This window comes from Ostrinia furnacalis, unplaced genomic scaffold (assembly GCF_004193835.3).
Source record: "Ostrinia furnacalis isolate ACB-3 unplaced genomic scaffold, ASM419383v2 OfSCF6657, whole genome shotgun sequence".
Lineage (NCBI taxonomy): Eukaryota > Metazoa > Arthropoda > Insecta > Lepidoptera > Crambidae > Ostrinia > Ostrinia furnacalis.
In genome coordinates, this window is record NW_021136896.1 from 425,603 (window position 1) to 441,181 (window position 15,579).

A 15,579-nucleotide genomic window follows, 5' to 3' on the forward strand; every position below is an offset into this window, starting at 1 on the left:
TGAGGCCGTCGTGAGTCACCGTACAAGAATATTTCCTGTAGATGGCCTTCAGTAGGTCGATGATTTTCGGCGGGACACCAATGTCAGCGAGTCGCGACCATATACTTGCCCACTTCAGCGTATCAAAGGCTTTTTCAAAGTCTACAAAGGTTAGGTAGACTTCCCTTTGCCATTCTGATGCCTGCTCCAAAATGATACGCAAAGTATTGATCTGGTCGGTACACGAGCGGTTCGGGCGGAAGCCAGCCTGTTCCCTACGCAAAAGAGGTTCAACGGCCCCCGATAACCTATCCAAGATAATCTTGCAGAAAACCTTTGACGGTATCGAGAGCAAAGTGATACCTCTCCAATTGCTACACTGGCTTAGATCCCCTTTCTTTGGCACAGTAATTAAAAGCCCCTTATTCCAGTCGTCTGGGAGTTCCTCTTCCATCCAGATGTTTTCGATGAGAGGTGTCAGAACGTCGGCGGCGGAGTTTACGTCGACTCTCAGCATTTCTGCGGTGATAAGGTCGAGTCCTGGGGCCTTGCCAATCTTGAGGGATAGGATAGCTTTGGCCACTTCGTCGTGTGATGGTGGTTCCACATTGATGTCGAGCAGCCTAGGTGGAGTAGAGGTGTGCTGCGGTGGCTCAGGCGTGGTGGTGGCTGTAGTCAAGGTAGGGCGGAAGACCTCCTGAAAGTGTTCACGCCATCGTTGCAGTTGCCCTTCAGACGACACAATAAGCTCTCCATCACTTGACTTAAGAGGCTTCTTCTTTGGTCTGCTACTTCCTGCCAAGGTTTTCGTCGCTTTGTACAGCTCTCTCAGATTGCCAGTGTTAGCAGCGAGTTGGGCCTTGTCAGCAACCCCGTCAGCCCACAGCCTTTTGTCTTTCCGCGTGCTGCGGTAGATTTTCCTGCGCATCTGACGGTACTGCTGTCTGAGGGTGGCTATAAGTTGCACGTCGGTGGTTTGTAAACTTTAGGTGGAGCTCTCTACGGTCGCTGATCAGCTGCCATGTGGATTGTGACATCCAGTCCTCCCGCGTGTGCGTGTTGTGACCCAAGACGGAAAAGCTGGTCTCTGTGTAGGCCACTTTGATATGGTTCCACTTTTCGTCTATTGAGCATTTCTCGTCATCAAGGGCGGAGAAACGGTTCCGCAGTTCGAGCCTGAACTTGGTGCAGGTGTCAGGGTCTCTGAATTTAGTCACGTCGAACCTTCTCCCAATCTTGTCAGGTCCCCCAGCCGGCAATCTAAGGCTGGGTTGCACCAATAACTATGACTGTAACTTTGACGATATCCGGTGCATCTGTATGGAGTTTGACAGATTTTTGTCGTTCGTCAAGGTTAAAGTAAGATGGAGCAACCCAGCCTTAGAATTGCTTTTTGTTTGAACAACAAAGTTACCTTTTCGACTAATGAACTAAAATAAACCACAACATCATAAGTAAGAATGCCGACTTACCTAAGTACAAAAATTACCCAATCCTGAATGTGTTCAACAATGTACTCCACGTCTTTACCAATGATATGTGATATTATAGCTCTCGTAGAATTCGCGGAAGGATCGTTACAAAGGCCACACAAGTGTGGAGATAGCTTACAAAAGAAGATACGAGTGTCTCGATTTGTCCTGTACTGGATTCTTTGTGTCCTTTAGAGGGATTTGTTCAATGACTTACTCTAATAAAACTAGGTACTGCATTTTCCAGATTGGATTACACGACTTGTTTGGAAAATTGTGCGGTATTTTTGCTTTGTCAGAAATGGTTTTGTCCGCAGCTTTAACATAACATGTAGGGTATCCATGAAAGTAATGAATCGTTGGAAGTGGAAATATTGCAAAAAATCTATTAAAAAACTAAATTAAATTGGAAATCCTTTATCAATAAATAATAGAGAGAAAGAAACCTAATTTACTAGTACTACTCGTAGTATAGAGAGGGAATTGAACCCTCTGTCTTAGCATAGAAGAACCCACCTGTGTGCTATTCTGAATTTCTGATACAGGGTTAGGTTACATTATATTATCATTTGTTGGTCGTATCCAAAAGGATAAAATAAAATGCCTTTATAACAAATTGTCTTATATTTCAACAAAATTATGCCAGGTAAGACTAATTACAATACACGTTAACAACAAAAGCGAACGACAAGTTTAGTGTTTCTAGTTTGTATTTACAATTTGGGACTGTGGAAACAGCAACTTATAATAAATGACTTGCATTAAGTGAGGAAAACTAAAGCATTTTCCTAAATATGTAATTATATTTCTTAAGGATTTGCTGCGCTGGATATCTTCTGCGGTTGTTCATACATAATGCGGGCTGCGTTCACATCGACCTAACCGCAGCCCGCAGAACGCAACCAATATGACTGAGTTTGAATATAAAAGCATAGAAAATGACGTTTTAAATGCGTGTAACACCTTTGTCAATTAGCAAAGATTTGATTAGCTTTTTATAACTTTATTTTCATAGTTTTTGCTTAGATAGAAACACTGTCAATTATTCAAATTAGATAGATTCAAATCAGATTACATTAGATTGAAGCAGCTTCAAGCTGTCAAAATGCCAATTTATTTGGATGTTGAAGTTTCTATGCTTTGTGAGTTTACTAAAATAACATGAAACTTTTGTTTGGAATGTTTGGAAACGTTGAAAGAATTATATTCCAGCAAATACAAATTATACATGAAAAATGTAACCGATTAGAAATACGTGTTAAATGCAAGTCAATGCACTGAAAATAAAGTGATATTTTTGAAATTCACACATTTAAATGTCAATAAAAATTTTGAGGTTACAATTTATTTTACATGAAATGTTTTCAATTTACCTAGTATTTTACAAAAACAAATTACTTTCACCTAATTTATTTAACCATTTATTTACATCTCAAATTTAATATCATCTAGGAAGGCGTTTCTAACATTATGTACAAGTTTCAAGTAAAAAGTTATCTTGTAGAATAAAAAAAAACATAAGCTTTCCATTGCGAAAATATTCTATACATCTTTTAACAAATACATTATCAGAACTAAAATGAGCCAAATGATTTAAATTTTCTTACACAATTACTAGCTTTAACTATTCCGTTACAGATATGTATCGAAGACTTAATATTTTTATTTAAAAAATTAATATACCTATTATTAACTGTAACTACCTAAGATTTAACGATATGCATTAAACAATTAAAAAACAAGATAAAAAATGAAAGTATTAGATACAATAAAAAGTAAGATCTTATCAGTTTGTACATTCGAAGGTATTTAAAAAGTACTCGAAAACATTATTGTACACAAATTAAAAACATAAATTACTCTCAAAAAGGTTTTAATAAAGTCAAAGTCAAGCAAATCAATACAAGAAAGCAACATTTTTTTTAAATCAGCCTGTATCTCTTACAAAATATAGTTAACCCAAGTAGAAATCTTTGTATTCTATTTAACACGTTAGTCATCTCCTAGATCACGTTTAGTTAATAAAATAGGGAGATAATTTATCACGTTTGTAATTGTATTACGGAACCGAGGAGTAAGGCCAAGGGAAGTGTTAATAGCGTTACGCTTAATGTGGACGCCTCGCTCGAGCTGCGCACTGAAACAAATAATGTTTGTTAGTAAAGAACTGATTTCAAGGGGTTAAATGGGTGTTCTGTTATTCTTCGTAGTTAGATAAAATATTACTTTATAAATAAATTTATTTCTTTCCTACAAAGGTTAACCACTTATGTAGGTATCCAATTATTTTTAACAGTTAGCACTGGGTAAAAAATGCAGTAGAATTCATTGCATGGAGAATCAGAGCAATGTTTCTGGTTGATTTTCTTATAGGTAATTACTATTCTACAGGACTTTTGCGATTGAACCTGCATAAAATTTATGTTACATTATTTAAAATATCAGTACGGCTAGCACGAAAATCTTTCGAGTTCGAATCGTTTGCGTATTCGAATCGCCATCAAAAGATTTAGTACCTACAAAGAAGTACAACAGCGCCCTTGTGAACGTGTCGTAAAGTGAACTTAGTATGAGAAATGGTTGCACGAAACCTATTTTGAGAATCAAAACTGTCACGTTATCGTTTAATTCGAAGATTGAGTGTCGAATTTTGTCGAATACGCAAACGATTCGAAGACAAAAGCATATAGAAGTATAATTTACGGCACTCCTACGCCTAAACTATTGATTTCACAAAAAGGTTGTGCAGGCATCAAAAATAGGAAATTTTCTCTAGTTTAATTTCTCTAAGCATATTTTGTCATAAAGTTAATCCGAAAGGAAACATTTAATAAAAACTGCTACTAGGCAGCATTTTTCCAATATGGCGGTGCGAGCGGCAACCATACGAGGTCGCAAAGTTGAAATTCGCAAAGAGCACATCGAAATCTATATAAATACCAATTTTCATTACTCCCGGCAAACTTTCCAGGTAAAGCCATTATTTTGTACCAATTGACTGGACTAAAAGTTGTTCATGCTAGAGGTACATGTGTAATATCTCTTATATGGACAACCGTACATAAGGTTGACATAGTAGCATGGTTAGAAGTATAAACGTATAGTCAGATATTCTGTTAACGAACACAGGCGCGCTAGGCGCGGATGCGTGAAGCTGATGACTGCAATTTTGCTTCCATGCTAAGTGTCACGTGGAAACTAGAGAGCCTCAAAACCAGTCTTTGAAATATGGCATGTAAAGTTCCTTTTCAAATACACGCGTAAGGTTCCCTGTTCATATACAATCTGGTACTAGTACAAATGCCTAATGTAAAACGCATTTATACCCGAACATCTCAAATGGATTCTCGTTTTTCGATAGCACGTTTTTGTTGAAAAATAGTCCATAATACAACTCCATAAGATACCACAATGTATACTATACAGGATGTTAGGTAAATAGGTTATATGAGCCGACACTAGCCCATGTTAACATGTTCATATAAATGGTATGGTGAAGTCAGAAATTTGATATCATTTTAATTTTTTTTAACTTTCATACAAAATATTTTTTTAAAAATCCGATTTGTATGAAAATTAAAATAATTAAAATGAAGATATCAATTTTCTGACTTCACCATACCATTTATATGATCATGTTAACATGGGCTAGTGTCGGCTCATATACCCATTTAAGTACCTAACAACCTGTAAATGTAGATATAGCTTACTATTGTACCAAGGGAGCGGTAATTCTATTTATAGCACTTTGTTCGAATGATCATGCCATATCATGCCAAATATTTTTTCAATTTATTTGTGTTATTCGATTGTAAAAATACTGCCTAAACGTATTTTCCGATATCATTGTTTTGTCATGATAAAAAGTTAAATCATAAAGCGGACAAAACAATTTTATTGTGCGATTGTCAAGCCCGCACATTTACAACGTTATGTGAAAATTGTTTGGTGGAATCGATCGCTAAAACAATGTCTATCCACAGTCAAAGAACCTTACAATAAAATATGGTTAACTTTTCATCATTAAAGTAGCGTTCGTTTTCACGACAATCCAGTTTTGCAGGACCCAGTAATGTAGAATCCCGCAAAACTGTACTATCATATGAATGAACACACAATGACGTGTGTTTGAAATTCTAATTACAAATTTGAAAGATTCGGTTTTTTGCGGAACATTGCCTATGAAAAGGGATCCTGCAAAAAACGGAATGTCTCCGTGGGAATACAAGCCCTTAATAGTTGAGACTTTTGCTGCAGTATATCCTAATTAAATAATAGACCGACGTACTACAACAAAAATACTAAAACTCATTCATGTAGGTAGTCTAATATAAATACGTTCCAAACATTAACATCAGGTAAGTAAGCTCCTTAAATGTCAAATCGAACAGAACAAGATTATTAAATTAAGCAGCTAATACACCTATTACGAAGCAGTACGAGTATTCGCTATAACTAAGCACCGATAAGTTCTCGCAACTAACTGCCAGGTAACTATTCTCAAAGTTAATGGTCTAAGATATCTCTATCGACATCCGTTTGTAACATTGTTATGATAGCGAACATTCGGAGCGGAGCTATTAAATTATTCTATAGGTGAGATGGAACTCCGCTCAGCTTACGTGGTTAAATGCTCATATTCAAATACCTTTGAGGTGTGTATAGACTAGCTAGAGAATTGTAATGTAAAGTTCTTACGAATGGTACAATACAGGTTGTACGACATTTGGTTCGTGAAGGGGTTAACACAAGACCATAATATCGTAGAGCGGCTAGTGGTTTTGTTACAAGTAAACGCTCCGGCCTATACTCACCTTTATGTGCTAACGTTATAAAATCGACACGAATTCGTCTAGCGAGCGTGCACGCCTTTTAGGTATTTAAATTTTGAATTACGCCCATTCGTACTTCAAACGAAGTGTGCGAAGTTGTATTAAGTTAACGAATACGCAAAGGCGCATTGCGTTAGTCCAAAAACCAGTAATTTAAGAAAATTGCGGTAAAAAGATATTAGAGAAATTTTCTTTTTGTCACATAAGTATTTCAAATGGTAACACTAACTAAGAAATCTATATCGTAGACTCATTAATGAATTTTGAATTCGATTCCATTTCGCACGCAGTTTAAAATAATGTTTGTGCAGTTGATGCTCCTAGAAAATCCAGACCTTTTCATTCTTGTATTTCATGAAGCGTCTCCATTTGACAAGTAAAATTACCCTACAGTGTTAAAGTAAACAAAGCTTAATATGTTTGTTGATTTTAAACATCAACTGCACGCGAGTGCGCGTCCGTAAATAGATTTTACAAAGGCCTGTTTATATTTTATGTCATCAAACCGTGCTACTACAAACCCTTTGACGCATAGGTTTTGTTTATACAACCCTCAACTTATAGGTCAAATGGAAAACAGTGAATTTTTGCTGTGGTTTTTAGTGGTGCCGCCAACTAACTAGACATATTATTTTTAGTTAGTCATAGCATTCTGATAAGGCCCTTGTTCACCTAATCAATCAATAGTTTTAGCTTTCAAGACTTTTAGATTTACAACAGTTATTTTTTATCCCTGGACGTTATTGTTAAATATTTATATTATAATTTGGAGGCTGCGAGGTTATAACTCGGCTAACGCACTTATCATTAAAATGGTCGAATAAAAATTACACTCAAATGAGTCTATTTTTACTTAATATAGACACAATATTGGATTTAGTTAAAAGGCTCAATTTAGAAAAAACCCTATCTTCCTAATAGGCTAGCAATATTCTGAACATACAATTCCGACCCAGCAAATTTTCATACGTTTCTTGGATCATCGTATTCTCCGGGCGGACACGCTATAGATCTTATAGCTATAGTTATACAGTTCAATCATATTTCGAAATGCGTCCTGCATAAGATTGCAGCCAGGTCCAAGCTAAAGCTGATAGCAAGATATTTCAGATATTCTTGGGGATATTTTTGTGTCCTTCAATTTGATAAAGTATCTTACGAAATACGTCACATTAGTTAGCTTAAACGAACGTATAACGTATAATCATAGAAAATTATCAGCGTCCGTCGTTCTGGTAATTATGGATATTTTTAGTATCAAACCGTATAATGATTACTTATAATTAAATTACTTACTTGAAAAAACATTAACTTAAATACCTACAAGTAAAGTTTGTTGATAGCCTTTGTATACTTTCCGTTAGTTGGTTGAGTTGTTATCAGGACACAACAAAAGCTTGCCCTGCCAAAATTTCGGGATTTATTTTCTGTCTACTTACCATGTAACTTGATTTCCTTACTGCCAGTACCTAAAGAATAAAAACATTAGGTACTATTCGAACAACTAGTACAGTGATTTTCTACATCCATCCATTACATTGAAAATTACCGTGTAACGTTAACGTTATTAGGTACAGAAAATGGCGCCTTATTACGTATTTTAGAAGTCCCGCATTGTCCTAAATTTTGTCCAGTTCAGTTTATAAAATGGCCATTTGGATATTCGCGTAATTTTGAGAAGACTGGTACTTTACTCAATGTTAAAATTACGCATATTTCTATTGATCGAATTTGACAAAAGTGATTCTAGTTTAAGTATATCTGGCTTTCACGACGACGGAGCTTATACCTACCGATCTGATTGACAAGTAGGTACCTATACTCACTGAGGTTCTGGATCAGGCATCATGATCATTGGTCCAAAAAGTCAATAAACATTTAATTTATTTTGAACTTACCAAGCAACATAGCCTCCTTGCTATCAGCCAGCTGGCTGTTCCCAACCACAGCCTCGCTGCCTTCTCTCCAAGCTGGCGCCACTCGTGCGGTACATCGCACCTGCATCGTCCGCCCGACCGGCACTCGGAGACCGAGAGCGGTGGACAGCAGACCATGGGAGTGCTGCGTGGGTGGGTACTCCACTAAGAGATCTGGGTCTGTCACCTGGGGAAGAGGGAATCGAGTTAATAACTGGTAGGTTGTCTCGGAGTCGTGATAAGGGTCTATGAGGTCTCACAGTGCGCGTGGACGCACAGGGTGACACACGAACCAATCACAGAGCTCTATTCAACGCTGTGCGTTCGATTTGCTGCTTCACTTAAGCAAGCATCGTTTGTGAATACGGGTGTTAATCAGAAACTGTACCTAAGTAAATATGTAGATAGAAACATAAGAAATTGTGGTTAAAATCACATCGCGTGCAACTGTATAACTTTTAAAATACTTTTATTTATTATTATTTATCAAAATTCTGGGAACATTTGAAAGTCAAAGTAATAAAAGCTTGGAAAGTAATTGTTATTGGTCTATAATGATAGTACTCCATACTTATAACTTTATAAGGATAAGTACATATAAGTTTGCTGATAAAGTTGCGACTGCCATTACACACTGTGGGAACTTAGTTCGGAGCTTTTGGCAAGCTTCGTGGTTGGGTTGGAACATTAGGATGTCGTACGTAAAACAATTATGCATAATTTAGTAATGCTATTCACTATAATGTTATAATTATACTAAAGTTTGGTTAATTGTTTCGCATTCAAGCGGTAGTGTAGGGGTTCTGCGGTAACAGTCGACACACATGGCTATACGGCATGACGTTTGTGTCATGTCGCGATTTTTGCTGAGCGGGCGCCTGTTCATCGTATTTTTAGGGTTCCGTACCTCAAAAGGAAAAAACGGAACCCTTATAGGATCACTTTGTTGTCCGTCCGTCGGTCTGTCAAGACCCTTTTTCTCAGGAACGCGTGGAGGTATGAAGCTGAAATTTATATCAATTACTCAGGTCTACTGTCCCTTGAAGCTGTGAAAAAATCAAACTTCTAAGCCAACGCAATCAAAAGATACAGCCGTTTATGCCGCAAATTTTCGACACTTGCAAGGGAATCAAAACCTACAGGGTGCTTCCCGTGAACTCAGAATCTTGAAATTTGGTACGAAGCAACTTCTTATAGCATAGATAAAGGAAAAATTACGAAAACCATAAATTTTTAGTTACATCACATAATATATTTTTTTAAAATAATTTTAAACTTACTACCCATTTCCTCATAAATGCGTAGAGGTATTAAATTGAAATTCATACCAAATACTCAGGTCTATAATACCTTTAAGTTGTAACAAAATCAAACTTCTATGTCAACGCAATCAAAAGAAACAGCAATTTAAGCTGCATATTTTGAAACTCGCAAGTACTCGCAAGGGAATCAAAACCTAAAGGGTACTTCCAGTAGTTCCAGTCGACCTAGAATCTTAAAATTTGGCATGAAGCAACGTTTTATAGCACACATGAAGGAAAAGTTCCGAAAACCTTAAATTTTTAGTTACATTACAAAATATATATTTTTTAATAAATATAAACTTATGAATTTCATTTAGCAATAAAAATACCATAGTTATGACTCGATTGTCGTAATGAACGAACTTTGTAAACCTTGCAGGTTTGTACGGAACCCTCGGTGAGCGAGTCCGACTCGCACTTGGCCGGTTTTTTTTATGTTAATTATGTTTACTCTTGCTTTGTCTACCATATTGAGCTGAATAAAGACTTTCTTATTCTTATTCTATAAGGTGTGTAAAATCGCTTCTATTACAACTATTTATGGTGTCGCAAGGTTTTTCTTTATATGCTGTGGTCTGTATACGAATTCAGACTATAATTTATTATGCCTAATGTATTCTCTTAAAATTGTAAGTACTTAACTAACATTAGATTAATGAAACTTTATTCCTTAATGTTTTATCAAAGACTGAAGAAAGTTTTGATGATACTGATTATGATTCTTTATGTTTTTGTTAAACAAAAGAGCTCTTGGACTTTGCTTTAGAAAAACGATGCAGCATTTTTTTAAAGGTTTATGTATTTAAATTTCAGGTCCCTTTTTCTTTGTGGAAAAGATTTCAAAGGTTAGTACTACCCTGGTTTCAAGCATAACAAGTCTTTATTACGTTGTATTGTACATGTAATAAGAACATCCCGGCATTCTCAGGTTTCAGACAGAGCGGAAAAACTTAATAATTCTTAGAGTTGTAGATAAATAGAACTTACAAAGCCTTTGAGATACAATACCTGTAACCTGCCTACTTTCAGCCATTATTAAATCAACGTTGCCCAGACTGAAGTTTCTAATCGTATTTTAAAAGACATTGTTCTGCAAATACTTGAAGCCATGAGCTTGGTTAAGTAAATGCAAGCATTGAAGGTTGGGCGTGTTTTAGTTAATTAACTGTCCCGTTAAATTAATATTTGGTTAGACAGTCACTCCGTCGCATTATATTGATTTAATAATATTAAACTGCGGAATTTAACCGACAGGAGGCTACCATAGCTTATGATTCTGATGGTCCTTGGGGTAGGAAAGTTCACGAGTGGCGACCACGGACCTCAAGACGTAGGTATTGTAGGCAGGCCTTCCACTCGGTAGACCGACGATCTGGTGAAGGTCGCGGAAAGTGTAGTAGAAATACTTGGGGGAGGCCTTTGTCAAGCAGTGGACGTTTTTTGGTTGAAACGAATGAATTCTTGGCAATACGATGAGGCCGTTTGTAGACATTCGTTTTTTCACCGGATGACGGACCGTCAAACAAACTGATATTATCCTTTTTTGCGGTCAATTTTTTCGCCTGACCTACTATGTCCGATGCATAATGCACACGTTAATTATAAACCATACACCACCGCTAAATCTGGCGAAAAAATCGGGCCATTATAGTCCGGTAAAAAAAAACGGACGTTTACTAGCCTGATACTTAGTACTCGTAGCCGCAAGTCTAATTACTATGCAAAGGGCAGAAATAGAGCAACTATCGACCTAGAATGCCCTAGTTAGTATGAACAATTAGCTCGACTTGACAGCTCTAAGTTTGACAGGAGCATTCGCATCGACTTCGGAACGAAACTCGCCAAGTGAATGCTTTGTGGTTTGGTAAGCACGCGAATCCGGACTCTATTTGCATAGTCTTTGGATTCACGTACTCGCCAAACTATTTGGCTTGCAAAGGAATGTGCTCACGCAAGAAAATCCTTCAATACTAGAGCGAATGCTTCTAAAATAAAAAATAAAAGATTGAAATTAATTAGTCAAGAGGAAGTATTTTAGGCAATACTGAACATCAGGTACGTAACATTAGGTATTTTAAGAACTTTACAGTACCTATTCTTAGCACTGGGATCGTATGAAAAGTGCCTAAGTAATTAATTAACAGAAAATTCGGTTCGTAAAATGTAAATCAGTTCATTTACGACTTTGATCAGACGTTGTCACTAAAGAATTCAGAGATGTGGTCGTTAAAGCTTAATATACATTGTCATAAAATTAGGGGATGATTCACTAGTGTTTCAAAGCGCTGAAAATTTAATGACGAAACCCGATTTAAACACGTAATTTGGATTTAATTCAAGATATCTTTAAATTTAATTCTAAAGTCGCTCTTTTAGGAAGACAATTAACCTATTCTGTTTAATAAATCTGTAGAGAGGTCAATTCTGTACATGAAAATTAAATATATTTTCAAAATAACTATCAGGGGGTGATTAGTGATCGATACTGATGCCAAAAATGCAATGAGTAAAATTTTTGTCTGTCTGTCTGTGTGTCTGTCTGTCTGTCTGTATGTTCATTATAGAAACAAAAACTACTCGACGGATTATAACGAAACTTGGTACAATTTTATTATTCTTCATACTCCTGGGCAGGATACAGTAGGTATACTTAGGAATTCCCACGGGAACAGGAATTAGCGGGAAAATCCTTTTGTATGAAAAATCTAAACCGCTTAAGTTAGACGCTTGAAATTTGGCATGTAGGTATCTTAGTAAACTTAACACTAGAAAGGCCGCCGTCCCATTTTTGTCCCACTCGCGAGTTTGATCGTCTCCAACTTTTTTATTTTTCAACGAAAGTCCGTGAAACTTTTTGACTTTTCCTGATTTATTGAATTTTATCATTTTTTAATGTTTTTGATAATATAACATTATTAGAAAAAAAATTAAAATCGGTTTTACCTAGAAGCGCCACTGGGTCATTTTTGTCCCACCTTGGTATTTGCAACAATAATTCGATGAAGAGTCCTTGTTTCGAGGAAATACGAGAATGGGGAGGTGAGGAACGTTTAGGTGACTCGTTACAATGCAGAAATGTAAATATATTGTACTAGTTTTTGTCTGTAACTTCACCTAGTAAGAAATTAAGTTTATCATAGAAAGACCTAATTTATTGACACTTATCGTTGTTATTTGACCAAATAACGGAATATTATTGTTAATTATAGACTATATTATGTTATTCTGAAATATTAACAATAAAACTGCAAAGTTTTATTAAGATCGGCTTAGTATTTTTTGCGTAAAAGAGTGAAAAAACAACAATCGATCTAACCATGAATCCACACTCACTTAGTTCAAGTTCAAGGCTTTTAGCCACCCATTCATCCTTCCTATCCGTTCATCGGTTCATCCATCCATCAATTAATCAATCTTTATTAACTTTTACATTTATAATATTAGTAGGAAGGTGACTTCAAGACATGGGCCAGTTATGATTTGATACATTTTTAAAATTTGTGACTTATATTTTTTTAAAAATTAAACGTACATAATTTTCATTGTAACTGGTAATAAACTTCACTGTGTGTGTACGGATAACAGAAAAATAACCATACCTATAGAAGTTCCTAAACATATAGTAGACCAGAGAGACAAAAAAACCGTACAAAAAATCTTTGTGCAAAATGTGCACTATTATTTGTAAGATATTTATTATTTATTCAAAAAGAACAATGAATAGTTAAATTAGTAATTTCATAATTTTAATACAGTATAACACCATGTAATATGTGACTATTTTTATATGAAACCAAAAATATCTGTCTTTAATTAATTCAAAATTAAAATTGTATACATTTATAATTTTAAAGAAATAAGTACATATTGATTTAACTGTATAGATAAACCATTTTTTAAGGATACTACAAATAGTTTTAACCATAATGTTCATGCCTGAAACTAAAAAATGTTACAAAATATATGCTGGGACAAAATTGACCCAGCGGCGCTTTTAGGGGGGTCGTAATCTTCGGCACTTCTAGTGTTAAAGCTTAGTTACAGCAAGTATTCCCGAAATTCCCACGGGAACGGGAATTCGCGGGAAAATCCTTTTGTATGAAAAATCTGAACCGCTTAAGTTAGACGCTTGAAGTTTGGCATGTAGGTACCTTAATAAACTTAAAGCTTAGTTACAACAGGATATTGGAAAATTCCCATGGGAACGGGAGTTAGCGAAAAAAAACCTTTGTATGTAAAAATTTAAACCGCGTAAGATAGATGAAGGGGGTAAAACGGGATCCACGCGAACGAAGTCGCGGGCGGCCGCTAGTCATAACTAAATATTTTGTACTCGATTGAAGTGAGCCCATGATAAAATAAATATTATATGTGTAATATTGTCATTTCTATTTTAAATTCACAGTAAAATTGACGGAGTCTTTGCATTAATAATGATTAAAATAAATATTGAAGTTTTAATTTTCACGAAATGCGCATCCCGTATTATTAAAAATGGGTACCAAGAAATGAATATTTCATTTCCATATTTTACTACACAGCCAGATTTAAATTGTAAAATCACGCACTGCTTTTTCTGTTTCATCGCAAAGGTTCACTGTGAGAAAATGCCCTATGGCTATTTACTCGATTTGTATCGTTTTCAAATTAAATTTGTGCTGTGCAATGAAAATGTACACAAATTAATTGCCTGAATAAAATTACTTTTTCTTTAATATTATTAAAGGCAAGAATCGGTTGTAGAAGCTTCTTAGTATCAATGTAGCAGAGACCTATGTTATTAATTTCATAAATTAAACAATATTATGCGACATAAAATTAATTATGTACCTACTGCAGTGGCAGTAAATATTCGGCAGTGGCAAAGAAAGTTATTTTTTTTTAAATTTTATTAAAGAAACATACAGCCTTGTTTGATACGCGTACATGCAGCTTAAAATTAAGTGGCTTGCACATATTAACCTTTCAAGTTTCTAAACCTAGGTTTTACTTAGGAACCCACATTGGGGACTGAAGTAGATGACTAGCCGTATTTAGTGACATTTAACACAAAAATTCCAAACAGAAACTTTGTCCTGGTTGTAATCCCTTGATATGCGTCCTAAAGTCTAGGTTAACCGCTGCCTAGTTCATCTTAATTGCGAACTAGCTAAGCTGGCCATATCGCATGAGTCAATCTTTGCTCGTCAGACTACATACGTGAGCTTAGGGTAGGCTTAGACTGTGGTAATTAGGTGAAATCCGACAATAAAGTTGTTCTTATCATAGAACCGATCCTTCAAGAATTACTGAACCTCAGGCAAAACTACTATTAGATCCATAAATAGACAGAGCCTAAATTATGACGACGGCACATTAAGGTAAACACAGTGGCGTTGTATCTCGTTGTAATACAGGCAAATTTTGCAACAAAATGTGCTAAAATAAAAATCTGATGTGCTGTTAACTGAACATGAATCGCTCCTGCAATGTCGCACAGGATATCATCCTTAGACAATATATCGGCATCAAAGTTGCTTCGATTGACTTCTAGTTATAAGGTGACGTGTTGCGACAACAGAAGCTATATCAAACACTATTTTCTAGACTGATTTAAGGCGCTAGGTGCTTATGTGTCACCTTATTATTTACTTGCTTTCCGCCCGCGGCTTCGCCCGCGTTGAATTTTGTCTCTCACAGAAAAACTTTATCGCGCGCGTCCCTGTTTCAAAAACCGGGATAAAAACTATCCTATGTCCTTTCCCGGGACTGCCAAATTTCATCTTAATTGGTTCAGTGGTTTAGGCGTGAAAAAGAGACAGACAGACAGACAGAGTTACTTTCGCATTTATAATATTAGTATAGAAGTATAAATAATAGGTAGCAAAGAATTTTATAAGTATGTATTTAAAACAGATGACAATAGGGTTGTAAGTCCAATGCCCGTTGTCGGCAGGATTCTTACAGTGAACTAATTTCTAACACAAGTTAGAAATTGTGTTAGAAATTAGTGTACCAGACCTTAAAAAAATGGCTAGATACTAACCTTCTCCTAAGACGTAACCCAAGACGTAGCGTGGGCAGGCCTCCCACGTAG

At 35.9% G+C, this 15,579-nt stretch overlaps 1 protein-coding gene across 1 annotated transcript in view; it reads right to left on the minus strand.

The window, feature by feature from the left end:
* Positions 1-2,172: 2,172 nt before the first annotated feature.
* The window catches only part of LOC114362657 (uncharacterized), a 30,008-nt gene continuing 16,601 nt past the window's right edge, over positions 2,173-15,579 (minus strand). Inside the window, exons 5-6 of the mRNA XM_028318130.1 lie at positions 8,182-8,386; positions 2,173-3,588 (exon numbers count right to left, since the gene is read on the minus strand). Of these exons, the coding sequence (XP_028173931.1) occupies positions 3,494-3,588; positions 8,182-8,386 (300 nt within the window). The 3' untranslated portion in view covers positions 2,173-3,493. The remainder of the gene's footprint in view (positions 3,589-8,181; positions 8,387-15,579) is intronic.